Raw genomic sequence first — 27,407 nt, 5'->3', positions numbered from 1 at the left:
AGGTATGATGTTTACTTGGTATTCCTGCTTTGTACCACTAAATGGTGAGACCATTTACCCTGTTGTTTGTTAGGTTCATGCCATTACGCTGATCTTGCACTTTGTAAGTCGCTCTGGATAACAAGAGTGTCTGCTAAATGCCTACATTGTAAATTGTACAGTAGTGAGTGGTTCTCAATTTTCAGCCTGTATCCACTTCCTGTCTTCACCTCCTGATCAGGGACACCTAAGTGCTTGTGTGCGTGCGTGCGTGCGTGCGTGCGTGCGTGCGTGCGTGCGTGCGTGCGTGCGTGTGTGTGTGTGTGTGTGTGTGTGTGTGTGTGTGTGTGTGTGCGTGCGTGCGTGCGTGCGTGCGTGCGTGCGTGCGTGCGTGCGTGCGTGCGTGGCATTCTGTCTGCAGAAATACTGCAATGCAGTAATTACTGTTACAAGTAAAAGTACAGAATTCAAAATGTACTTGAGTAAAAATGCAAAAGTATTGGCATCAAAATATACTTACTAGATACTAACTAGACACAGATGAACATAATTACAATCAACACACACGATAGGCTGAAATTGATCAAGACACACAGGTGAACAACATTTGCAAGTGAGACAAAACAGGCAACAACTACAAGGACAACAGGAAACACTGGGACAACACTTCAAAATAAAAGGCAGACAGCAGTAACGTAAAACCAAAGACACCGCAGATAACAGGAAAGAATAGTTCTGTATATCACTACAAATTAAAATACAAGGTGACAGGTCCTGACACTATATGCGTAATAACCCAGGCTGTTTATATTCATTGACGGGCATGTCATATGATTAATTGTCACTATGATTTGATACATTTGAGTTCTTTATGCTTACTGTATATATCTGGCTTGAGGTTAACACACACACACATTTAACTTCAAATCTTTATTTGCATTCACATTTAACAAGAAATTCTTGAACACAAACAAAGGTAGATGCACAAACGTGGTAAAACTGCCCATTATCACAGACACTGAACAGAATTTTGCCAATGCCTTAGCTCTTGGCTTGGGCATTCCTGCAATCTGCAGGCCTCTGACAACTGTAATGGACATTACAGAGACTTCTAAATATGAACACAAGCAGTTTACATTTGTAACCAAGCTGTACACACGCACACGCACACACACTTAACAGGCCCTTGTCCATTTACAGTGCCATTCAAATACAGCATTCTCTTATTTCACCACGATAGTGCACATTGAAACAGTATGCAAATTTCAACAGTAAAAGGTTAGATTACTCTGACATACCTCACTCCCTTGCTTTTACTTGGCAAATATCTGTTGACCCTACGAGGACAAGTAAAACAATTTACATTTGACTCTGTGCAATGATCAACTACTTGTGATGTCCCTTCTGTACCTGGACTTATTTTGGACACTGACTATAATCATGCTTTTCTCTGAGATGCTCTAGTGTGTTTTCACCTGAACCTGTAACATAATGATTCTTACTGTATATGTAGGACATAGTGCAGCACATTATATCGTTTCAGCATCGACATCGCAATGTACACGTGCAATCATGACATTGCAAAGGATAGCTTGTGCAAATTGGGCAAGTCAATCACATTGTAGGCCTACTAAAACACTTTTACTCCTTGATAGAACATTTTAACTAGCTAGGTTCACTTTTTTCATGACTAATCTGGAACGAAAACAGTCTATATGATAAATAACAATGATTTAATATGACTTGTTGGTATGAGTAGGCCTATAATAAGTAAGCCTTGCCGAATCCTGAGGCCCACAGGGCAGGAATCTATCTCCAGTTTCCTTAGCCTGAGGCAGCTTGATGTACAATTTACACCCACTGGACGGCGCTAGTATGTCACAGGGACTTTACCCCAATTCAACCTTTGATGCCGAGTACCAAGCACTCAGGGAGGCACTGGGTACCATTTTTAGAGTCTTTGGTATGACCCGGCCGGGGATCGAAACCCCTCCAAGTTTTAGGGCGGACACTCTAACCACAAGGTCACTGAGCTGATATTGTTGGTATGAGTAATGTAATGTTGAGTTGACCAGAGTATTGAACAACTGCTTTATTTCACTACATATAACTAGGGAAATAATCAAACTCCTGCTTTATTGTCTCCGCAAGGCCAAAAGGCATGGTGAGAGAGTATGTTTTGACCCCTGTCCGTCCGTCCGTGTGTCCGTCCGTCCGTCCGTCCTTCTGTCTGCGAGCAGCTAATCTCCGCCACCGTTGGTCTGGTCGCTGTCAAACTGTGCAAACACACTCCCTGGATGCCACAGCAGAACCTCTGCCCCACATTTTTCCGATCAGCCTGTCATAGCTCCACCATGAGGCCGACTTTTGCAAAGCACATTTTTGGATATTACTCCTACAGATTTTGTCCGAACAACACGCAAATCGATTTTCTACATTACATCCGGATTGGCTAAGATTGGCTTCCAAAATTTGCAGGATTCATTCGTTTTGAACACAATGCCTCCAATCATGAACGCAGCATGTGATTCCCGTGATTTTTTTCACGTGGATTCCCACTTGGCCCAGGAAGAAATGCCACTTAAAAACTTTCACATCAGCCTCATGGTGGCGCTATAACAGGCCGATTCACGTTTTTACCTATAACTGCACCGATCTCCGTGAAACTTTGCACACACTCCCTAAAGGCTAAGGAAGAAATTCCCCCCTTTTCACATTGGCCTGTTATAGTCTATTTGTCTAATTTATCAAACCACATTTTTGGAACAAAATGCCTCATTCATGAATGCAGTGTCCGATTGCCGTGAAAGGCCTAAGAAGAAATGGAAACCTTTTCACATTGGCCTATTGTAGCGCCACCAGGAGGCCAAGATAACCTACCTGACCTGGCGGAGATTTGTGCTCCGAGGAGCACTTTTTCTAGTTATTTTTGCTTTTGCAATACATATTTCGAACGACAAAAACATTGTTATATAATATATGTCATTTAAAAAATATATATATATTTTTTCTCCTAGTAAGACAATAGCCCCAGCAGCCAGGTTGTTGCCACTGGTAACCAGTGAGTCTTTAAGCACAAGTCCCCCTCCCCTCCCCCCATCTCATGTGATTGCATTCAAGGACAAAGACCACAGCTTCTCTTCTCTGTAGTGTAGGACCGTATGTGTCGACGTTCTGCAGATCTGTGGTACGAATAAAGCACTGTCTTTAACACCATATGCCTTAACACCAATAAAGCAGTAAAGCAGGGTATAGTTAACACCCTTATCTTGTTTATGTAATGCTTTGAAAATAAATGAATGCAGACAAACACAGTGAGAGAAAGTGGACAAATGGTTGGATAAAAGACTGTAAAGAGCTGTGAACAAACAGAAAGCAGTGAGAAAGAAAAGAGAGATGAGCGAAAGAGAGAGAAAGAGATGGAGGGCGCAGAGAAAGAGAGAGAAGATAAAGAGAGAAAGAAGACAGACAAGAAAAAGAAAGAGAAGACTGAGTTATGTTGACAGTGTTTGAACCAGCAGTTCTGTAATAATGTAATGTGATGTATAGTAAATGTTCCAGCTGTGACGTGTTATGTGAGTGTTAGGCAGTGGTCGATTTGGTATCAAAATGTAGGCCTACTTAAAGTACCAAAAGTAAAAAGTACTCATTAGGTAGAATGTCCAATTTCACAAGTTTTCAAATGTATAAAATAGCAGATCTACAAGCTCGCAATGCGACGCATTGGGAGCTTGTAGATTTGCCATTTTCAACTGGCCTAAATGTATATAGGGCTGAAGTGGTTGATGTATGTTTTGTAACTAGTAACTAAAGTTTTCAAATAATTGTAGTGGAGTAAAAGTATAGAAAATTGGAAATGCTCCAGTAAAGTAAAAGTAGCTACCTCAAAATTGTACTCAAGTACAGTACTTTAGTAAATGTACTTAGTTACTTTACACCACTGTCATAATCCAAAGCTTACTGTGTTGCAGACCTGATGGTCAAAGAGACCGTACCATAAAAATTCAAGCCACTGTGTCATGTTGAGTCTCTGCACTGCTTAGTTGCTGACAAGTGACGAGTTTCTTGCCTACCTATGTCGAATGTGGCAGCGGTGGCCTAGTGGTTAGAGGGGCGTCCTTGATACCGGAAGGTCCCTAGTTCGATTCCCCAATTCATCACATCAATCATGAATCACCGCTGAATAGCCCTTGAGCAAGGCTTCCATGCAGGGTCCGGCTGGAAACAAGCTTCGTGCTTAGTCCGACACCCTGGGTAAACAACAAACTTTGCTTTGCTTTGCTTTGAATACACTTATTGTAAGCCTCTTTGGATAAAAGCGTCTGCTAAATGACCGTAATGTAATGTAAGTAGCCTCACTTTGAACTTGCCCTGGGTGTGTGTGTGTGTGTGTGTGTGTGTGTGTGTGTGTGTGTGTGTGTGACTGAAACAACAAAGGAGCTGATTACTGCATTGTCCTGAAGCAGGTGTGAGCTACAGCTGTCTGTTATGAATGCTTCTCTCAAAAACACACCTGGCCATGATGCGCGCGCACACACACACACACACACACACACACACACACACACACACACACACACACACACACACACACACACACAAAGGAGCATAGAGAGAGATGAAGATGAAGACACTAGAGAGAGGAGAGGGAGAGGTGAAGAGTGGAGGAGAGGGACTATTTTTAGACGGGCAGACGGCAGGCAGCCATGAGATGCAACAGCAGTTGGAATGCTGTGTAGTGCTGTCTGTGCGTCAGCTCAACGTCATTATCCACTACTCTCTCCCAGTGGTGGAAAGTATAACTAAGTAGATTTACTTAAGTACTGTACTTACGTACATTTTTTTAGGTATTTGTACTTTACTTGAGTGTTTCAAACTTGCAATAGTTTTACTTCTGCTCCACTAAATCTCAGAGGCAAATATTGTACATTTACTCCACTACACTCGCTCACAACGCCTCGCAGCGCGAGGCGTTGCGAGCTTGTTGATCTGCTATTTTCGGCTAATGTTCCCCTCAGAATAGGGATGCTAGGGTTCAAGTGGTTAATGTAAAGACCCCCTATAGTAGCTCTGAGGACCCCCTAGGGGTCCCGGACCCCCTGTTGAAGACCTCTGATCTAGAGGGCGGATTGTGCGCCCCCAGCTATTCATTTCTATGAAATTGCTCAGTGGCGTTTTGAAGCACCCGGAAGTAAGAAATCTTGGTTCGATATTGGTTCGCGCTAGGGTTTCTACGGAGCCTCTGAAGGGACATTAGTAGGTTTTAACGGTATAGACGCACGCGCAGTAGCATTTTAAATGCGGAAGTGTTGACTATCCCAGATTTGACCACCAGGCGAAGGCAGCTTCACTGTTCTACCTTGGTTCTGGGGGATTGGAGGTTCCCAGTTCGATCCCCCAGAGTTAGTGTCGAAGTGTCCTTGGGCAAGACACTGTACCCTATAGCTTGCCACCTTTGGTGTATGAATGTGGGAAAAGTGAGGACGCTGGCGTCGATTGTTCACTGATTCACCATTGTAAAGTGCTTTGAGCACTTGGGAAAGCGCTATCAAAATGCAATTCGTTATTATTATTATTTTTATTATTATTATTATTATTATTATGGAATTCTTGTAACTTGGAGAGGAGAAATTGAGAAACATTATACTTCATTCTTACCATTAGATGGCTCTTTTGCACACAAAGAGCCAGTGGAGTTCTAACATGTATTATACCGAGGCATACTTATTGGTTGTTAACAGGTGTGTGTGTGTGTGTGTGTGTGTGTGTGTGTGTGTGTGTGTGTGTGTGTGTGTGTGTGTGTGTGTGTGTGTGTGTGTGTGTGTGTGTGTGTGTGTGTGTGTGTGTGTGTGTGTGTGTGACGCAGCAGCTGCGAGTGGAGGAACACCTCATGGGGGGGTCCCTCATCAGCTGCCTGGGTGGGGGGGGGTTAGGGTGAGCAGTGTGAGAGCCCCTTCCACCATATGGGGTCAGTGAGTTCCACTCAAACCAACCAAAACATGATCTTATTATAATCTTCATTTTGTTCTCTCTCTCTCTCTCTCTCTCTCTCTCTCTCTCTCTCTCTCTCTCTTTCTCTCTCTCTCTCTCTCTCTCTCTCTCTCTCTCTCTCTCTCTCTCTCTCTCAAACTGTGCTAGTGTGAAGGAGAAACTTCACCCTAGCACCTCTGCAGGGAATCCGGGACTTGCAGTGGGTACAGTATTTTAAGGCCAGACAGACAGTTTCTAAAGCAGCTGAAAAGCCGCCTGTGAATCTTTTTTGAGCCCTTTTTCATCCCGCGGGGGGGAATTTAGTTTCAGCTTCACCCAGTCTGGTTGAAAAGAACAGACGGTGGCTGGATGAAAATCCATCTTATGACTATGATGGGAACTGAATTTAGATGGTGTATAGAACTCCTTAGCTCCAGTTGCTTTTGATGTATTAGTTGGAGAGTCACATTGATTACTGGGATAATAAAACTGCTGGGTGGGCTGTTTCAAGTCAATGGCATTAGCGGTTACTTCTGCGTGACACAATTTTGCCCCGAGCAGATCAGATCAGATTGCTTGAAGTATCAATACAGGGCAACCGCTGAATTATCCTACAGTTGAGGTCAATAATGTTCAATGTGAGTCTAAGACACAATGCAGAAACCAGTGGCTGACAAAACATTTACTCGAACCGGTGACACATAAGGCTCACTCACAGCCTGAGCACTACACTCACACTAAATGACACTAAATCCATAAACTGATGATGAATTTGGCACTCTGGGTGGAAAAATGCAGCTAGGACTTCGATGGAATTCTTTGGAGTCAATGAGGGCCAGGTGGACCAGCTTATGAATAATCACTATTTCTGAACGACTGAGACCTTTGTAAAATACTCTGCTTCTCCTTGAGGGGGTTCCAGGTGGTCCCCAGCTAAATGATGAAGAGTTGGTGACCAAATGGACCCGTATAGATCTTCTTGAGAGCGAAAAATTATTGATAAACCTCTGCATTACTTAAAGAGGTGGTGCCATGGTTTTGCACTTTTTCTGTTTTTCATGTGTCTATGAGGTTGATAGAACTTCATTAAGCCCCCTGGTGGTGTTGTTATGGTGTTTTATGTCTTCTCTGACTATTTTGAGTTCCTACCTGGAGGCTGAAACCTTGAGGGTCAAACGTGCCAATAGAGAAACAGCGCTTTAGTGACATAGTAAAAACATACCCTCCCCCTCATTATCATAACACAACAGGTGTGGGCATGAGGAGGAGGAGTGACTAGGACAGGTGGGTGGTGCTAAGGTGGTGGAGGAGGTGCTAAGGTGAGAACCAGGTATACTTAATGAACTGGAGGCGTGTCCACATAAAAACGTAATTTTAACAATTTCTGTACACTTTTTTGAAAACAATCTTCCTCCTAGTATAACCATAATACCTGATGATTATGTTTTAGGGGGGGGGGGAATCACTGAAAATCACGGCACCCTGTCTTTAATTAAAGAATTGTTAATTTGATCAATGTTTGCCTTTCATCTCTCCTAATGGTGCCACATCAATACAGTGTTTTGGGTCTGAGGGGCTAAATCTAATCTTTGCGGTGGTCCGTGGCCCAAATGCCGAATAAATAATTGATATGAAAAGGGTTGAAAACCACTGACCTACAACATCTAAACCAGGGGTCTTCAACAGGGGGTCTGGGACCCCTAGAGGGTCCTCAGAGCTACTATAGGGGGTCCGCCAAATCTTTGTGTGATAGGATTTAGTTTTTTTTACATTAACCACTTGAACCCTAGAATTCCTTTTCTGAGGGGAACATTAGCCGAAAATAGCCGATCTACAAGCTCTCAACGCCTCACGCGAGGCGTTGAGAGCTTGTAGATCGGCTATTTTTGGCAAAGAGGTATAGGTGTAGAGGGAAAATAGAGCAGACCAAGTAAAAAAAAAGGTTGAATCTGAAACAAAATTTAATACAACATAGAGGGGGTCCCTGCTTCATCTCTCTCTCAGCTAGGGGCCTCTCCTTGGCCTGAAAACGTTGAAGACCCCTGATCTAAACCTTAGATAATATCATCTCACTGATTTCCTATTCTGTTTGTGTTGGGTTCTCCCAGAGGACGTGTGTGACCTGAAGGCCGAGCTGGGCACCGAGCAAACCCTCACCGCCAAGGAGAGGGGCTCCCTGGAGGACAACGAGAGGACCGAGGCACCGGGGAACGGAGAGAAAGGCCAACAGGAGCAAAAGGAGGGAAAGGAGAAGGAGATGAAGGAAGAGGTCATGGAGGAGGAGGAGGAAGAGGAGGATGAAGGGAGAGAGGAGGAGGAGGAGGAGGAGGAGGAGGAGGAGGACCTGGAGTTGCTCAGGGCTCAGGTGATGCATCTGCTGCTGGAACTGGAGGAGACCAGAGAGCTTTCTCAAAGGCATGAGGAGAGCTTCCTGGAGCTGCAGGGTCAGTGTCCATCCTGTGTGTGTGTGTGTGTGTCCATCCTGTGTGTGTGTGTGTGTGTGTGTGTGTGTGTGTGTGTGTGTGTGTGTGTGTGTGTGTGTGTGTGTGTGTGTGCATGTGCGTGTGCGTGTGCGTGTGCGTGTGCCTGTGCCTGTGCCTGTGCGTGTGCGTATGTGCGTGCGCGTGCGTGCGTGTGTGCGCGTGTGCGCGGCGTGCGTGTGTGTGTGCGTGCCGCAAGGTTTCCAGTTCGATCCCGGGCTCCCCCCCAGAGTTAGTGTCGAAGTGTCCTTGAGCAAGACGTTGAACCCCTAATTGCTCCCGATGAGCAGGTTGGTGCCTTGCATGGTTTCCTCCGCCATCGGTGTATGAATGTGTGTGTGAATGTGTGTGTGAATGGGTGAATGTAATGCACAATCTATGTAATGCGCTATATAAATGCACCATTTACATGGTGTCATAGTAAACCAGTGTCATACATATTCTGAGGAAAACCTGGAGACTGAGACTTTCAGTGATTGGGTCATATGATCAAAATAAGAACATTATGATGTTATAAAATACAAAACATAATATGACCCGTGGTCCTCTTTCCTCCGTTCACGTCTCCTCCCTCCTCTCTGCTCCCAGGTTTGTTGGAAGACGAGCGTCTTGCAAGTGCCCACCAAGCTGAGAGCTTCACCAGACAGATCCACAGGCTGCAAGGTAGGCCTATGCAAGCACATGTACGGCACAGACATAGTACGTGCACACTTGATAAAAAAAAGTCATTTGGAAAGCCCACGACTCTTAACAGTGGTCAGAGAGTTATTTCAGCAAAGTAAAATGACCTCAAAATTGTACTTAAGTACAGTACTTGAGTATGTGTACTTAGTTACTTTACACCACTGATTTTCAGGATGTTAATAGAAACAACTTGTTTTTATTAAATTTGTACAGCGTGTCTCAGTAGGAGGTAAGCCATCTAGAAATGTGTGTGTGTGTGTGTGTGTGTGTGTGTGTGTGTGTGTGTGTGTGTGTGTGTGTGTGTGTGTGTGTGTGTGTGTGTGTGTGTGTGTGTGTGTGTGTGTGTGTGTGTGTGTGTGTGTGTGTGTGTGTGTGTGTGTGCGTGCGTGCGTGCGTGCGTGCGTGCGTGCGTGCGTGTGTCTGTGTACGGGCTAATCTCACAAACCACTGGAGCGATCAGCGCCAAATGTCTTCTTGTGTACGCTGCCAGTGGGCCAAGAAAGCAACTCCCATTTTTCTCTTCACATATGTTTTATATCTACTTATATAATCGGGGAGTGACTTCCGCGCGCCGCTGACGCTATAGCCACAGCTCTGTAATCGAGTAAACACAACGCCGACACACCACATCTCGCCAACACAGTAGCCACGGCGGACGCGCAGAATTTACGGGTGGCGTAGGGCACCTATCATTGCTCACTTCACAGTTTCCACGTCGCAACATAATTTATTCCACTCACCACATTACGGACAAAACGCAAGGTGAAACAGTTTCGTACCGTTTACCGTGCGCACCACCGACACCGAACGGCGACGGCTTTAGCCGAAACAACACGAGCGGCCGCCATTGAACTCTGCGCATCTCCACAACAACACACAAGCAGGTCCTTCGCTTCAACCCCCCCCCCCCCCCCCCCCCCCCTTCTTACGTACCTCTTTTGTTCCACCCAGGCCGTTACTTTTTGGGGCTGAAACTTTGGCCAAATTAATAATCATACATCATACATCATAAGATACGATGACTGATGTGACAGGCCACATGAAGCCATGCTGTTATTACACCCCGCCTTGTTTATTTATTTGTCTATCGCGCAAAAAGTGGTTCATATCATAGTAATTTCTCTCTCTGTGACCCAGAGCCATGATGAATGTCTTTGTTTACCTCAGAACTGGACAGTGTTGGAAAGTAACTAAGTACATTTACTCAAGTACAGTACTTACGCACAGTTTTGAGGTATTATACGTATGATTATATGCTGGAGTATTTCCAATTTTCTGTACTTTTACTTCTACTCCACACAATTTCAGAGTCAAATATTGTACTTTTACTCCTGCAATTATTTGAAAACTTTAGCTACTAGTTACTTTGTAGATTTGGATTGTTATTACAAAACATACATTAACCACTTCAGCCCTATGCACATTTCTGCCATTTGAAAATAGCCGATCTACAAGCTCACAATGTGTCGTGATGCGACGCATTGTGAGCTTGTAGATCTGCTATTTTCAAAAATTGTACTCAAGTACAGTACTTAAGTAAATGTACTTTGTTACTTTCCACCACTGGCAAAGCTCCCGGGCAGTGGGAGGACGAGAGGAGAAGTGTGGGAGGATGGATGAGGAGTGAGAGGAGGAGGAGAGAGAGGAGGATGTGAGCTGTATTTTAGTGTGCTCATTGTTGTAAAAGAACTCCATGGCTGAAATAGAAGCAGAAAATATAATTTTCTGTTGGTGGTCTACTCTAGAACAATGGTTCTCAACCTTTTCAGGCCGCGACCCCACCCAAAATAATCCAATTTGAACTGGGGACCCCCCAAAATAATCATATTTGAACAGGGGACCCCCCAAAATAATCATAATTTGAAAAGGGGACCCCCAAAATAATCATATTTGAACGGGGGACCCCCCACCCTGACAAGCACTAGGAGTTGAGGTATTACATTTTGTTTGACTTGGTTCCACAGATACATTTTATGAAAATAGCAGATCTACAAGCTCACAACGCCTCGCAATCTTTCAATTTTCACAATTTCTGCCTCTTTCTTATATTATTTGACAATCTGGCCAGTGTTTGACCAGTTTTTATAGTATAGTTTGTTGATTACTTTTGATGCCGTAATGGGCTTTTTTAATTTAATTAAATTTCCTTTTTGGTCTTAAAAGTCCTTAAATTGTCACTTTACTGTCAATTACAATTACTTTACTGTCTCGATAAGCAAACACCCTCGCTATACCTCTATCCCAACGGGCATCCGCTCCATCCACGATTACCTTACGCACACATGTGCTAACACAGTGGTCTTCAACAGGGTCCGGGACCCCTAGGGGGTCCTCAGAGCTACTATAGGGGGTCCGCCAAATCTTTGTGTGATGGGATTTCGTTTTTTTTACATTGACCACTTGAACCCTAGAATTCCTTTTCTGAGGGGAACATTAGCCGAAAATAGCAATGTTTCATTCAAAATACACATTTTGCTCCTGACCCTAAACCTATAGCTCTGTAACCCCAACCCCTAACCTCAACCACTTGAACCCCAGCATCCCTATTCTGGGGGGGGAACATTAGCCAAAACTTGCAGATCTACAAGTTCACAACGTGTCGGCGCTGTGAGTTTGTAGATCTGCAGTTTTTGCACAAGCAAACACGCACGCGCGTACGTATGCACAAACACACACAGACGCACGCACGCACGCACGCACGCACGCACGCACACGCACACACACACACACACACACACACACACACACACACACACACACACACACACACACACACACACACACACACACACACACACACACACACACACAATCCTTTGTCTGACACTTTCCACATGGCTTGCTTGGAATTCGGAGCAGGGCCGAGGGGTTTTAGAGAATGCCAGTAATTAGTCTATTTGTCTTCATGTTCCTCTTATCATCACAGTGCAACAGACGTCAGTTATACAAGCTATAGCACATAAACAGAGCCTACACACAGTCAAATCCTCAGTGTTCATTTAATTAATTCAATCCAGGAACGCATCCTGTCATTTTAGATTTCTTTGGCTATTAAAAAATAGCAGATATACAAGCTCTATGAGCTTGTATATCTGCTATTTTTGAGGAGGAAAATCATGAAAATGTGTGCAAATCTTTGAATATATATATAAGCTTTTAACTCAAATATTTGCTTCTGGGGGTCCCTGGAACAAAATATTTTGAGATGGGGGTCTGTGGCTAAATACATATCATTTTGGGTGGTCCTTGACATGAAAAAGTGTGAGAACCACCGATGTACATCAACATACGTTATTTTATTTGTTTTATAGCTGTTAGGATTTAGAACACATTTAGACATTTGTAGAATCCCCAGAAGCAAATATTTGAGTTCAAAATCTTATATCTATATATATTCAAAGATTTACCCTCGATTTTTTCAACAAAAACAAAAAAAAGCAGATCTACAAGCTCATAGCGCGGCACTCAGTGCCGCGCTATGAGCTTGTAGATCTGCTATTTTTTAATATCCAAAGTATAAAATAATCGTTAAAGCGTGTTCCCGGTTTTAATTAACTTAGTTAACTCAGAGAGTGTAGAAATGGAACCAAATGGACCCGGGTCCATTTAGTTCCAAATGAGTTACATGGATACATCGAGGATTTTATTGTGTACAGTAAAGGCCTTCTTTGTGTTGCTTAAAGATGATGTCATTGGTAGGTTGTGAGCCAGATTCATGCCCACATCATCACACTTACACTGTAAAATGTACCTATATGGGAGCATTTTAAGAACGCTTTTTTATTTTATTGCCGTTAATTGGCCTGTGATTTTGTGTTATACAGTAGTCATGAGAGAGAGAGAGAGAGAGAGAGAGAAGGAGAGAGAGGATAAATCTAACAGGCAGTAAACAACAATGACACCAATAAAGCTCATGGAATGAAAATTGAATTGGAAAAGCTTACGGTTGATGGAGAAACTGGTACTGTCTGTGGTCACTTGGCCTTTAGGGTGCTGACCCTGTGTGTGTGTGTGTGTGTGTGTGTGTGTGTGTGTGTGTGTGTGTGTGTGTGTGTGTGTGTGTGTGTGTGTGTGTGTGTGTGTGTGTGTGTGTGTGTGTGTGTGTGTGTGTGTGTGTGTGTGTGTGTGTGTGTGTGTGTGTGTGTGTGTGCTTGTTGTGTGTGTAAACAACATCAGTCTCTCCCCGTCAAAATGTGACACACACACACACACACACACACACACACACACACACACACACACACACACACACACACACACACACACACACACACACACACACACACACACACACACACACACACACACACGCGCGCGCGCGTGCCATTAATCACAAGATTAGGGTTGGTGCCAAGGGCTCTGCGCCAGAGACAGAGAGAGCCCTGAACAGTCCAGTCCAGACTAGAGACACTGGTCTCCCCTCACCCCACAGTTATGGGCGGCCGGATCTGAGAATTGGCAGGCCGCCGGTTCAACCCTCGGGTCACCGAGTCTACATGCCAGAGTGCCCCTGTGCAAGACACTTAAAGGAGGAGTTCACCCAAAAAATGACTTATTTTCTATCAATTGCACACCCCATGAAGCCTTGAATCCATGGATTTATTTTTGTATTTGAGGCATTCCTAAGCCAATAATTTGATTCCCGTCTCCTACCGGCTAATGTATCCGGTAGGAGACACAAAGTAGATTATTTGTTTCTCCTACCGGATACAGACCCGGTCATCAAATGAACTATGATGAACTAGGCCTACTCCTTTAACTGCTAACAGCTCCCCCTCTGTGCGCTCATCTGAGCCATCTGAGCAGCCGTCTGCTGTCTGAAGAAGTAAAAGCATTTTTTTAAAACATATCCCTTCTCTCTTCTCTTCTCCTCTCCTCTCCTCGCCTCTCCTCCTCCAGCTCAGCTGCGCTCCGTGCAGGAGGAGATGGACAGCCTGGAGGAGGAGAAGGAGAGCGAGCTGGGGGAGGCGCAGGAGGAGCTGCGCTCGGCCCAGGAGGAGGTGCTGGTGCTGCAGCAGGCCGCGGAGGAGGCGGCGGCGGAGCGGGAGAACGACATCGCCTCCCTGCAGGAGGAGCTGTGTCGCATGCGGGCCGAGCTGCAGCGCCTGCGCTCCACGGCCCAGGAGTACGAGCTGGAGATCACCACGCTGAGGGCCGAGATCAGCATGAAGACCCACCGTATGCACGGAGACTCTGATGGTAACAATGATATGTTTAATCTGCAATGTAGAAATACTCTGTTACAAGTGGGGAGGGAACAGCTGTGGCGTTCCGCAAGGAAGCATACTAGGACCTTTACTGTTCCTGATATATGTAAACGACATGTCATCAGCTTGTGAGCTTGTGCAACCTGTTCCTGTTCGTGGATGACTCGGCTCTGCTGGTCTCGGACAGGGACAGGCTGCAGGTTGAAAAAAACTCTCGGCTCTGAACTCGATACGATCCGCATCTGGCTCGCTGACAACAAACTATCATTACACCTAGGAAAAACTGAATCCATTCTTTTTGGGTCTAGTTTTAACCTCGGCAAGGCCGAAAGCTTCACAATCAAAGTGGGGGATAATGTTATCACAAGAAAGGAGGACATTACCAAGGTTCCATTTTAGAGGCAAACCTTTCCGGTGATAAAATGGCAACAAGACTCATCAAAAAAGTCAACCAAAGAACACGTTTTTTTAATAGGATTTCCTCTCTAGTCAGTAAGAATACTTCAAGGATTCTAACAGGGGCCCTCATCCAAGGTCACTTCGACAATGCATGCACCTCATGGTACCATAACACCACTAAGGCCTGAAAAACAAGGCTCCAGACATCCCAAAACAAACTGGTAAGGCTTCTCCTTGGCCTTACACCCACAACTCATTTAACCCCTGCTCACTTTGCAAGGGTCGGATGGCTCAGGGTAGAGGACAGAGTACAGCAACTTGCAATGGGCCACAACGTTAAGATACCCATGTACCTGTCAAAGTATGTAAATGAAGTCCACAATCACAACACCAGAGTTAGCTCCACAGATCACGTCCAACCCAGATTTGGCACAAACAAGGGGTTGAATTCGTTCTCCTGCTCTGCAACAAAAATGTGGAATGCCCTACCAAAAGTAGTGAAGGAATGTAAAACCCTACTCACCTTCAAAACTGCCCTAAAAGAGTACCTTCAGTTGGCTGCAATTCGAAACTGGCCCCTGTAAAAGTCATCTAGGCCCTGGACACACTTAAAGGATCATTGACACACGTCACGCATGTCCGCCTTTTCAGATCGTCTATTTCATTCATGAACAGACACAGACTTGTGTTTCTAGAATGGTCAAACAAATACAAACAAACATGCATACTACTGCAGTATACACTGCAATAGTACTTTTTGCGTTGCTCTAAGTCATTTTGGATGGCCTGTGGCATGCATTGAATTGATGCCTACAACTGTATTTTCAGGCAAATGAATCACTCAAAAACAACGCCCTCGATGTGTAAGGACCGTAGGTCTTATTTCACTCTCTCAGAGTTGAATGGCTACTCAGGATTTGGCAACGTAGGATTTGCAAATAGTGTATTTGTGTCTGGCATTTTGTAGTAAACATTGTTACAAACTCTTACTTTAAGTGGGATTAGAAAACAAACCCCTGCATCCGCTGTTGCACAATAAAGCATTGCCTAATACAAACAACTGGGACATACACTCTAGAGAGGCCGTGTGTAACAATGAAGTAACAGTTCTTCTTTAGCTGGTTTGTCCACTTCTTGCAGGCTAGGTGAGCGCCAGTGGTGGAAAGTAAAGTTAAGTAAATTTACTTAAGTAAAATTTTGAGGTATTTGTACTTTACTTGAGTATTTACCAATACTTTTACTTCTACTCCACTACATCTAAGAGGCAAATATTGTACTTTTACTCCACTATAATTATTTGAAAACTTTACTAATTACTTTGATATATTTGATATAATTTTGTATTATTATTACCAAACATACATTAACCACTTCAGCCCTATATACATTTCGGCCATTTGAAAATAGCCGATCTACAAGCTCACAATGCGTCGCGATGCAACGCATTGTGAGCTTGTAGATCAGCTATTTTTCAAAAGACTTTTATACATTTGAGAACTTGAAATGGGACATTCTGCCTAATGAGTAGCCTACTTTTACTTTTGGTACTTTTGGTACATTTTGATGCCAATTCTTTTGCACTTTTACTCAAGTACATTTTGAATTCCAGACCTCTACTTGTAACTTGTATTTCTATATTGCAGTATTGATACTTTTACTCAAGTAAAAAAATGTGAGCACTTTATCCACCACTGGTGAGCATACACTTGGGAAGCAGCTTGTTAATTTAACTCTGAGAGTGTCCAAATGGACCGCGGAAAGGAGCCTGTGGTCCATTTGGCTCCATCATGTACACTCTCAGAGTTACAGGCCCGTAAGGGCTTCAGTTCTGTATACTAGGACTGCAGTTTACCTCCTGCTGTTTTTATATCGATCACAGAGACAGTGCACTGAAAACGCATTAAAAAACACAGCTTGATGCCATTGTAAAAGGATTACTTTACTATTTATTACCGTCCCTGTTTGCTCGTTATTGTGGATTCGTGCAAGTCATGCACTGTAGGTTTTTTGTTGAACAAATGGTTTTGTCTGAACCGATATTGCTTGGTATTGGTATTTATTGTGTTTTAGTCCCAATACGTATATATTTTTAAGCATTTCTTTACTGGATCTGAGGCAAACAGGAAGTGGAGGGTAGAAAATAATGAGCAGCCGCGTGATGAAGCATACTTTGTTGGAGTGTTGCGAGAGAGCAGTGGTGTAAAGTAAATTTACTTAAGTACACTTTTGAGGAATTTTTACTTTGCTGTAGTATTTCCAATTTTCAGTACTTTTACTTCTATTCCACTACATCTCAGAGGCAAATATTGTACTTTTACTCCACTACATCTCAGAGGCAAATATTGTACTTTTACTCCACTACAATTATTTGAAAACTTTAGTTTCTAGTTACTTTGTCAATTTGATTATTATTAGAAAACATACAGTAACCATTTCAGCCCTATATACATTTTGGCCATTTGAAAATAGCCGATCTACAAGCTCACAATGTGTCGCGATGCGATGCATTGTGAGCTTGTAGATCTGCTATTTTCAAAAAAATGTAATACATTTGAAAACTTAAAATGGTTCATTCTGCATAATGATTACTTTTATTTTGATACTTTAAATACATTTTAATGTCAATACTTTTGTATTTTTACTCAAGTAAATTCCGGACTTTTGCTTGTAACAGGAGTATTTCTATATTGCAGTATTGATACTTTTACTTAAGTAAAAAAAAATGCTTTATTTTTTCCATCACTGGTTCCAGTTATGTGGTGCATAAAAGCTGAACACTAGATTCTCCATGTTTAGCTTTAACTCTGGGGACAGAAATCAGAGCTGTCCCAGATGACCTGAGAAGTCTGGAATGGATGGGTTCATGGCGTAGCACAAGACCAGAGAGCCCTTTTGGCCCCAAACCATTGAACTGCAGCTGTCTGATCAATTGTTAAGGAAACCTGGAGAGACACCATTACAGTAGTCAAGTCTACTGGAGATAAAGGAATGGACACGTTTTTTTCCAAATCCTACTGAGACAAGTGCTTTAAGATGATATTATACTGACATAGTATTTGTCTTAAAGGAGTAGTTTAATCTTATTTTCTATCAATTACACATCCCATGAAGCCTTGAATTCATGTTTTTTCCCCCCGCATTCCTAAGCCAATAATTTGATGACCGGTTGTATTTCCGGTAGGAGACACAAAGAGTCTGCTTTGTGTCTCCTACCGGATACATTAGCATCTTTGCGCCGGTAATGAAATTGTTGGCTTAGGAATCCGAGAAAAAATGTAAAGAATCCATGAATTCAAGGCTTCACAGGGTGTGCAATTGAAAGAAAATAAGTCATTGTTTTGGGTGAACTACTCCTTTAATGTGATGCTGAGTCCATGAATATACCAAGATATCTGACTTGGGTTGTGGTTTTTAACATTACTAACTGAAGCTCAGCACTGACTACAAAACTACAAAACAATGACTTCAGTTGTGTCTTTAATTGAAGACAATTCTGCTATTTCCAATCGTTGATTTGTTGTTTGTGTCATCTGCATAATATGCCATAATTATGGTAACACTTGACCCTCCACGGGACCTCTCATTTGAGGAATTAACACAACTATGAAATAAAACTAATTAAAGGGATCTTTCACTTTAAAAAAAAATTGGGTCATTTTATCGTCTACTCAGGCTTTTGTGAACACCCCAGACAGTTTTTAAGTTGATTGATTCAGTATTTAGATATTTGATATTTATTTGATCAAACACACCCCTTCCTATACTAACCCATTGTAACAACACTAGAGGTGCGGGTCGCTACGCGACCCTTCCGTCTAGTCGCTGGCGCGAGGCTCTCGTGTAGTAGGCTGTAGACGTGTTCGACACACAAACCAAAAGCGAGAGCAACAGCAGTGTTTGTTTTGAGACGCAAACCGAAAACGAAAGCAAACTGAGAGACGGACACATTTCACCCGTTCATCTATCTATCTATTCACACAGGCTTTTGCAGGACCAGAATGTGCGGCAGAGATTGATGAAGCAGCCCGCTCAGCCCAGCGAGACGGCGTTCGCTGCGTTCAACCCTCCCAAAGAGTCAGACAGACAGTATTTGGATGGGGGCCGGGGTTGCCGGGGTTGCCATGTCCAGGAGTTGTAAGCGTGAAGTGGCGTGTAATTGGTTAGGGAAAGTGCGTCCACGCATGCGCAGTGCGCAGTGCGCAGCGCGGTGTTTTTGCATAAAGCTGGTTGCTTGTTGCTCGCGCGCAATCTGGCAACACTGATGCAACGACGAACGTACAAACATTCTGGCGCATGACTGTAGATTCCAATTGTAAGGTAGATGGCCCCCTCGCGTATTAGAGGGCGGTATGAGTCGCCAGAACCAAGGACGGGTGTTCTTGGTTAATCTAACCAAGAACCAATGGTTAAAATGGAGTTTGAAGTTGAATGGGTTTGTATAGGAAGGGGGCGTCTAGTAAAATTAATATCAAATATCTAAATACTGAATTGAGCAACTTAAAAACTGTCTTGGGTGTTCACAAAAGCCTGAGTAGATGATAAAATTACCAACATTTTTTTGAAAGTGAAATATGATTTAGCAGTACTAAGAACTGCTAAATCATATCTTACATAATTGTTTCCTAAACGTACCATTTCATTGAGTAAGAATCACATAGTAATAAAGAACAAAGGGTCGATGCACATCCAAATGTCAAATAAGCTTGGTACGTATGAGTGTGCCGACGTAATGTTACGATCTCAAAGCACTTTTTGTTCACTTTAACATGAAGTCACTTTTTCCAGCTGTGAAAGATCTCCTGGCTGCAGCTCGATGAAAACCCTCCAACAGAGGAAGACTTTATACGACAGAGCTGTTAGCAGCGTGTGAAATGGAAGCAGCTCAAACTCCCCCAGTTTATGTAGAACTAGAACATGTTGACTGCATGTCTTTGGAAAGCATCTGGCACTTTAACCATTAGCTTATACTTTGATATAGACAGTGTTGCAATGCTGAATTGGAACGTGTTTGCACTCTATTTTAATGACGTCACACGCACGTCGCTTTAAGGGGGGGGGGGGGGGGGGGGGGTTTGAAAGCTAACCGCGGTGGTTTGAAAACTACAACATGACGTCACTGAGCCGTGGTGATAAGCGACTCACCGCTCACCTCAACACATCTCTCTCTCTGTTTTTACTAACCGAAATCACCGGACTATGTGCGCCTAGTATCCAAACCACCGTTTCGGTGGTCACAAACGGTGATAGGGTGACCACCACTTCATTAGGTAGCATGCAGGGGCCTTAACACCTACACTACAGGTCACACAATGGACAATTTATACGCATCTAGGCTCATTCCTATGTTAATTCACCTGGTCCGAGTCGGGAGCCTTTGTAAACTTTGTTGAGGTGCGAATTTAAAGTTGTTTTAAATCTATGCATGTGCCTGCGCGTGCTCATGTTCAAAAAGGTTGTTGCACGGCGTGTTACGCCGTCCCATGAGCAATATAGATATACAAGATATAGATATACAAGCTCATATATCTGCTATTTGGCCGCGGACCCCCATCTCAAAAAATGTTGTTCCAGGGACCCCCCAGAAGCAAAGAACTGAGTCCAAAAATGTTGCTTTAAAAAATAATATATATATATATATATAAAATATATATAAAATATATATATATATGCAAAAGAGAATCTAAAATAGCAGATCCACAAGCTCATGGCGCGGCACTCGGTGCCGCCCCATGAGCTTGTAGATCTGCTATTTTTTGGTTACACAGATGCGTTCCCGGTTTTACTGGGTTAACGGAGCATGTTGTTGGTATTGCACAACAACCCACCACCTCCCACCTGGAACACAAACATCCCACCTTACAAATATATTCTTATCTGGAGTGCGTATGTGCGCGTGTGCGTGTGCGTGTGCGTGTGCGTGTGCGTGTGCGTGTGCGTGTGTGTGTGTGTGTGTGTGTGTGTGTGTGTGTGCGTGCGTGTGCGTGGGATGTGGCAGATGAAGTCAGCCAGCTGAAAGAGGAGTGCCGTTCGCTGACAGACAAGTGTCAGACGCTGAGAGACAACAACGAGCAGCTCAACAGCAAGCTGGATCGACTGCAAAAACATCAAGATCGGTGAGTGGCTAGTGTGTGCTCAATGCACGTACATAGCGTATATACGTTTCTTTAGCTTTAGCGTATAGTCCTACAGTGGTCACCTGTTCATTCATGCACGATCTTCAAACGGCCACCTATTGGACATCAGAGGTTTTCAAAGGTTCTTTGTCGTTTTGAGTCGTGAGGCACTCACTATGGGAAACAGCGCCATCTGGCGATGCAACAGAGCTACACAATACGCTCCCGGGGCCCATTTCATTGGGCTAGAGGGTATGTCACGTAACCGGCTGTCCCTTCCCCTTTCCGGAAGGACATATAAGGGCTGGTCGTGACGTAGTACTTCCTCTTCAGTTCCTCTGTTCGCAGATGTTACAAGGCTACACGCTTGTTAAAAACTGAATTCTACATTTATTCGACAATTACTACACTTCAGGACCCAAAGTGAGAAACCAGCTTTAGCCCTAAAAGCGGAGACTAGGATAAGTCACCCACGGGTTTTCTCGCTCGACTAAACTCCAGAAAACTAACTTTATTCTACCTCGTGGTGAGCCGGTGTTAGCCCTTAGCTGCCTCTGAGCCTAGCCGCTAGCTGTTACTAGCTTCGGCTACCTCCACAGCGCTAACCCCCTTTCCCGCTGAGAAACTAACTTTATTCTACCTCGTGGTGAGCCGGTGTTAGCCCTTAGCTGCCTCTGAGCCTAGTCGCTAGCTGTTACTAGCTTCGGCTACCTCCGCAGCGCTAACCCCCTTTCCCGCTGAGCTAACTCCCCGAACAGAGCTGTTAGCCTAGCTTTTTGTGAGCCGACGTTAGCTTAAAGCTGTTCTTAGCCTAGCCGCTAACTTACTAGCTTAGCTGTTTGGCTACTTCCACAGCGCTAACCCCCTATCCGTTGAGCTAACTCCCCGAATAGAGCTGTTAGCCTAGCTTTTTGTCGCTCTTTTCCACGATACTCGAACTGTGTTGCTTGTCTCGTCCGGCTCCCGGTGAGGCTGCTTCGTCACAGATACGGCCTGTGCCGGTAGTTTTAGTGGACACCAGCGGCTCTCGCTCTGTCCCCCCGAAACTAGCGGAGACTAGGATAAGTCACCCACGGGTTTTCTCGCTCGACTAAACTCCAGGAAACTAACTTTATTCTACCTCGTGGTGAGCCGGTGTTAGCCCTTAGCTGCCTCTGAGCCTAGCCGCTAGCTGTTACTAGCTTCGGCTACCTCCACAGCGCTAACCCCCTTTCCCGCTGAGCTAACTCCCCGAACAGAGCTGTTAGCCTAGCTTTTTGTGAGCCGACGTTAGCTTAAAGCTGTTCTTAGCCTGGCCGCTAACTTACTAGCTTAGCTGTTTGGCTACTTCCACAGCGCTAACCCCCTATCCGTTGAGCTAACTCCCCGAATAGAGCTGTTAGCCTAGCTTTTTGTCGCTCTTTTCCACGATACTCGAACTGTGTTGCTTGTCTCGTCCGGCTCCCGGTGAGGCTGCTTCGTCACAGATACGGCCTGGCTTTAACCAGCTTAACTGTTTCGGCTACAGCCGCAGCTGCTTCTTTCACTACGCGATGGCTCGCTACGGTCAGGCCAGGGCCTGTACGGGGAACGCCGAAGGTGCTAGCGGTGCTCGCCCAGCACCACCGCGACACTCCCGCCTCCCTACCCCAACTCCAGCTGCCACGAGCGGTGGCCCGCGGTAAACTAGCCCGACCCCCTTCGTGAGCGGAGTACGCGACGTTGACCGCCCTGTTCCTCCCAGTGTCTACAGAGCAGAAGCAGGGTAGTTTTTTGCACATTCTGTGAGGTCAGTACAAAAATATAATGCCTGTTTTTTGTGCCAATAAAATTTGTTACAAAGAACCAAACCTTTGCATTATTCAAACCATGTCGACATGAGTCCACAATGCTAGGAAAATGGTCGGTGCTCGTCCTCCTACACTGTCGGATACAACATGTTATGCATATCAACGTCAGTATATTGTGGTACTTAATGCTTATCACTGTGCCAATATGTCTGTCACACTTGTCACATATTGCATTTCCAAATACGGCTGGGATACGATATAATGCCTTAATGTCAATATATTGTTTTTATTGCCTGTTTTTGTGCTATTATGGTTGTTCTTTCACCACACCCTGCATGGTTCAGACACTATCTGAAATAAACCCATAGTGATTGGACGGAACCGGTTTCTCGGCCTTCCAAACACTAACGGGATACGAAGTATAATGCGTTTATCCATTATTTTTATATAATGTTCGCCATTATGCCAATGTGTTTGCTACACTGAATTGACTAACTCTGAACTAAGCCCTTAATGATTGGACGGAACCGGTTTCTCGGCCTTCCAAACACTGACGGGATACGAAGTATAATGCGTTTCTCCATTATTTTTATATAATGTTCGCCATTATGCCAATGTGTTTGCTACACTGAATTGAATAACTCCAGTGCAGATGGGAAAACCAGTCTCCAGCCTCCACAGCCAAACAGAGGAGCATGTCGCACTTACTGTAAGATCTGTGAAGAAATACCCTGTGATTGTGGTTTTACATGCGTTGAAAAGTACAAAACCTTGTCTTTTTCCAACTCCGCCTGTGTGCCAGGGAGAACGAGGACCGTTCTCGATGGTCTGCCTTTGGGCCCACAGTATCCGAAAAACCCCTCGTCGGTTTTTCAGATACGTGTGGGACAAGCAATCTGACCCCCCCCATGAGCCCACAGTATTTGGTAAAGCCGGTTCTCGTTTTTCCAAATACGTGTGGGACAGAAACACTGCATGTACTGACTCCCTTGAAGGTAACAATAAAACCAGTTGTAAAATCAATTGTAAGAACGGTACCACCCCTGTCCGCCAGAGGGCGCCTTTGCACCTTGGCACAGGCGTCACGCCCGTTTTTACAACCGATTCCACCATCTTGGAGAGGGCGCCAAAACGCTTCTGCATCACAGGGCCCTCTCAAGATGGCCGAACGGAGGGTAAACAAGTTACATACTTCCGTGTCCGACCGGAGACGGACGTCGAGCGTCCCCCACCGGATGTTGACGTCGGGGAGGTACCGCGTACTGTCTCACGTGACCTCCCCGAATCCAACTGTTTCCTTTTCCGACCGGAGACGGACAAGGGGCTTCTCCAACCGGATACCAATGTTGGGGAGGCACCGCGTGCGGGGTCACGTGACTTTCCCGAATCCTTCTGTCAATCAGGTAACACCCGTACTGCCTCTATCGAGCGTCACACGTTTGGCAACGCCAGAGCGTGCGAGCGCGTCACTGGTCTCCATGACAACGGGCAGACAGCCGGTGGAGCGAGCAGTTTCTTTAACTCGCCTCAACCCACTAGCTCGCTGTCTAGCGAAATGGAAAGCTTGCGACCCGTCTCATTGGGTGCTGCGCACCATACAGAAGGGTTACAAGTTACAGTTTTGCATGAAACCCCCGATGTCAGACAAAGTGATTTTCTCCAGCGCGACGGGCGCAGCGGCAGTTACGTTACGAGAGGAGGTTCTCTCTCTCCTAAACAATGGCGCAATAGGAGAGTTCTCCCCAGATCGGAAACGCCTGGGTTTTTACTCAAAGTTTTTTCCTGGTTCAGAAAAAGGGGGGGGGTGTACGTCCCATACTGGACCTGAGAGGTCTCAATAAATTTCTAACGAAATTCAATTTTCGCATGCTGACGAACGCAGCGTTACTACGCACGGTGCGTCAGGGCGACGGATGGACCAGCATAGACTTAAAGGATGCGTGTTTCCACGTTCCCGTCTACCCGGTGCACAGGAAATTTCTGCTGTTGTTTTCACCTAGCGGCTACCTAGCCTCGCTTACGACAACACTGTGTTGCTTAATGCAGCAGGTACGTCAGTATTACACTGGTTTTCTGTACTGGTCAGGCTCAGTACAGCAGTAACACACTGTGGTTGTACCGGTCAGCTCCCCTGGACAACAACGTGATTTTCCACGTACCTTTACATGCCTCCTATGTCAGACACAGGATGTTCCTCTCATGCGGAGAGGTAATGCAGCCATGTCTCTGAGAGAGAGGGACTCTCTCTACTGAGCAAGGGCATCTTCAGAAAACCGTCTACGAATTGGAACCTAGAGGTTACTTAGGTAACCCCGGTTTTTTTTCCCAGTTTTTGGTACAACTGGTTTTCGTGTGTTTTCTGGCCAAAGAAGGAGGGGGGAGGCTATGTGACCCTTTCTGGATGAAGGGGTCTCATCAAGTCTCTTACGAAATTCAGGTTTCGTATGCTGATGACCGTGGCGCTCCTGCGCACGTTCGGTCAGGGGGACAGGTGGACCAACGTAGCCCTGAGGCGCGATTACTGTCGGTTTTTCACTGTCGGTTTCTAGAAGGAGCGTTTTTGGTTCCGTCCCAGCAGTCCTCCCTTATAGGGTTCTCACTGGACTCGACCACGCTCGCAGCACGTCTGTCTCAGGAGTGGGTAGACGGCTTCCTGTCCTGTGTGAGGCCTTTCCACGTAGGGAAGACAGTCACTTACAGGCTGTGCGTGCAGGTGGCGGGTCTCATGACTTCAGCCATACACCTGACCTGCCTAAGTAGGCTATTTTGGGACCTTTCAGAGGTGGATGCGGGCTCTCAGGATCCCACCTACCGTGGACCCTCGACAAGGTCTGGTGTCTCCACTTGCGTGGATTCACTTAGGCTATGCTCATGCGCACCTTTTCTGTCAGAAGGCGTCAGGGGAGGCGCTGTGATCTCACGGACGGCTGTCACGACGGACGCCAGCCTGATTTGGACCAGGTTCGATCGACCACGGGTCGATTTGTTTGCCTCAACAGAGAACGCGAAGTGCTCTCGCTTTTTCTCGGTGAAGGCAGCGGACTTTCGTTGGGACTGGACGCGTTGGCTCACAGCTGGCCGAGGGAACTGCTTTATGCATTCCTGCCGCTGGAGTTGTTCCGCCCGACGTTGGAAAAGGTCAGGCCCCAGGGCCTGACTGTACTGCCAGTTGCTCCAGGTTGGGGCGTGTGGGGATCGGAGATAACTTCTCTGCTCCACGCCGAACCCGGGTCCCTTCCTCCGATCGCGGACCTGCTGACGCAGGTGGGGACCGAGATCAACCACCCCAGCCCCTGGGACCTAGATCTGTGGCTCTGGCCTGTGTGAGGGCCAACCTAGATTCGTGTGGTCTGCCCCCTGACGTGGTGGTTACCATCCAGAGGGCGAGGGCCGTTTTCTACTAGGGCTGCCTATGACGTCAAATGGAATATTTTCGTGTCATGGTGCCAGGGGCAGTCACCAGTGGTGGTGGCTTTTCGGGCCCCGGTACGCGGCTTCCTTTTTCTCTTGCAGAGCAAGCTGAATCAGGGTTTGACCTTCTCGACGGTCATGGTGTACTTGGATGCCATCTCCGTCTGCCACGAAGGTTTTCGAAGGCGGGACGGTTGGCGATCGTCACCTGGTACGGCGGTTCTTGGGCGGGGCCAGACGGACCAGGCCGGGTAACAGGCCTCTGTTTCCGGCTTGGAATCTGGCGGTGGTGCTGAATGCACTCTGCCTTCCCCCCGTTTGAACGTCTCGAGACTGGGAGCCTCAAGGTGTTGAGTCTGAAAACAGTCTTTTTGGTGACCCTGGCTATGGCCAAGAGGGTCGGTGACCTGCATGCACTCCCGGTGAGTTCGGAGTGCTTGAGGTGCTCTGGGGATAGCAGACGGGTTCTGCTGACGCCAAACTTGGCGTTCGTTACCAAGACCGGGGGGGTTGCACCGGCTCCGGTCGGATTGGTTGCGTTTCATCCACCTCCTTTCGCTTCGGCGGTGGATGAGTGGTCACTTTGTTTCTGTCCAGTGAGGGCTTTGAGGCTCTACTGTCAGGTGACGGCGCCTGGTAGGTCGTAAACACGATTGTTTGTCACCTACGGCTGGGGTGACCAGCGGAAAGCGATGGCCAAGTCAACGCTTTCCAGGTGGATGGTTGAGGCCGTAAGGCTCGCCTATACTAGTAGTGGGGCCCCAGTACCTGTTGGATTGGGGGCGCACTCGACTAGGGGATTGGCTGCTTCCTGGGCCCTCTCTAGAGAGGTTTTCGGTCCAGGAGATTTGCAGGGCTGCTGACTGGTCGTCTCCTTCGACCTTTGCAGCTTTCTACAGCCTGGACATGGCGGCTTCCTCGGTGACGCACGCAGTCCTTGGCGTGGCAGCCTCATCTACTTGAGGTGCCTTTCTCCCCCTGATGTGATCCCGTGGGGCTAACAATCTGTTGGGTCCTAGGGAGCAGGGGGGCCCTGTTCCCTTACTAGGAGGTTAGTAGGTGACGAGCCTTGTCTTCTATTAGCTGAATGGGGAAGACTTCGGTCTGTCGGGGTTTTCGTTTATCTCATCCCTTGTGCCGTGTCCAGGCCCAGTGGGCCTGGGCGTCCCTGAAGCGGGGGCCCGCCGTGTGCGGGTCCCTGAGCCAGTAGGGGACGTGCGGTTTTTTCTGGGGATACAATGTTTTTAACGCTTCCGGGGGGTTTATAGATCCCATAGTGAGTGCCTCACGACTCAAAACGACAAAGAACTAGAGGTTACGTAGGTAACCCCGGTTCTTTTAGTTTAGGAGTGAGGCACTCACCAAACACCCCTTTGTTTCGCCACTGCGAACAGA

General features: G+C 45.8%; 1 protein-coding gene across 1 annotated transcript in view; it reads left to right on the top strand.

Annotated features, from left to right (window-relative positions):
- ccdc136b (coiled-coil domain containing 136b) overlaps positions 1-27,407 on the top strand; it is a gene marked incomplete at both ends in the record, with an annotated part of 38,504 nt that overhangs the window by 5,741 nt on the left and 5,356 nt on the right. Inside the window, 4 exons of the mRNA XM_084050190.1 lie at positions 8,058-8,393; positions 9,018-9,092; positions 14,013-14,312; positions 20,715-20,832. Coding sequence (XP_083906316.1) covers positions 8,058-8,393; positions 9,018-9,092; positions 14,013-14,312; positions 20,715-20,832 — 829 coding nt within the window. The remainder of the gene's footprint in view (positions 1-8,057; positions 8,394-9,017; positions 9,093-14,012; positions 14,313-20,714; positions 20,833-27,407) is intronic.

This window comes from Gymnoscopelus microlampas (genome assembly GCF_963454915.1).
Source record: "Gymnoscopelus microlampas genome assembly, chromosome: 23".
NCBI lineage: Eukaryota > Metazoa > Chordata > Actinopteri > Myctophiformes > Myctophidae > Gymnoscopelus > Gymnoscopelus microlampas.
The sequence above is the reverse complement of the archived record's forward strand: the minus strand, read 5'-3'. Positions and strand labels throughout refer to the sequence as shown.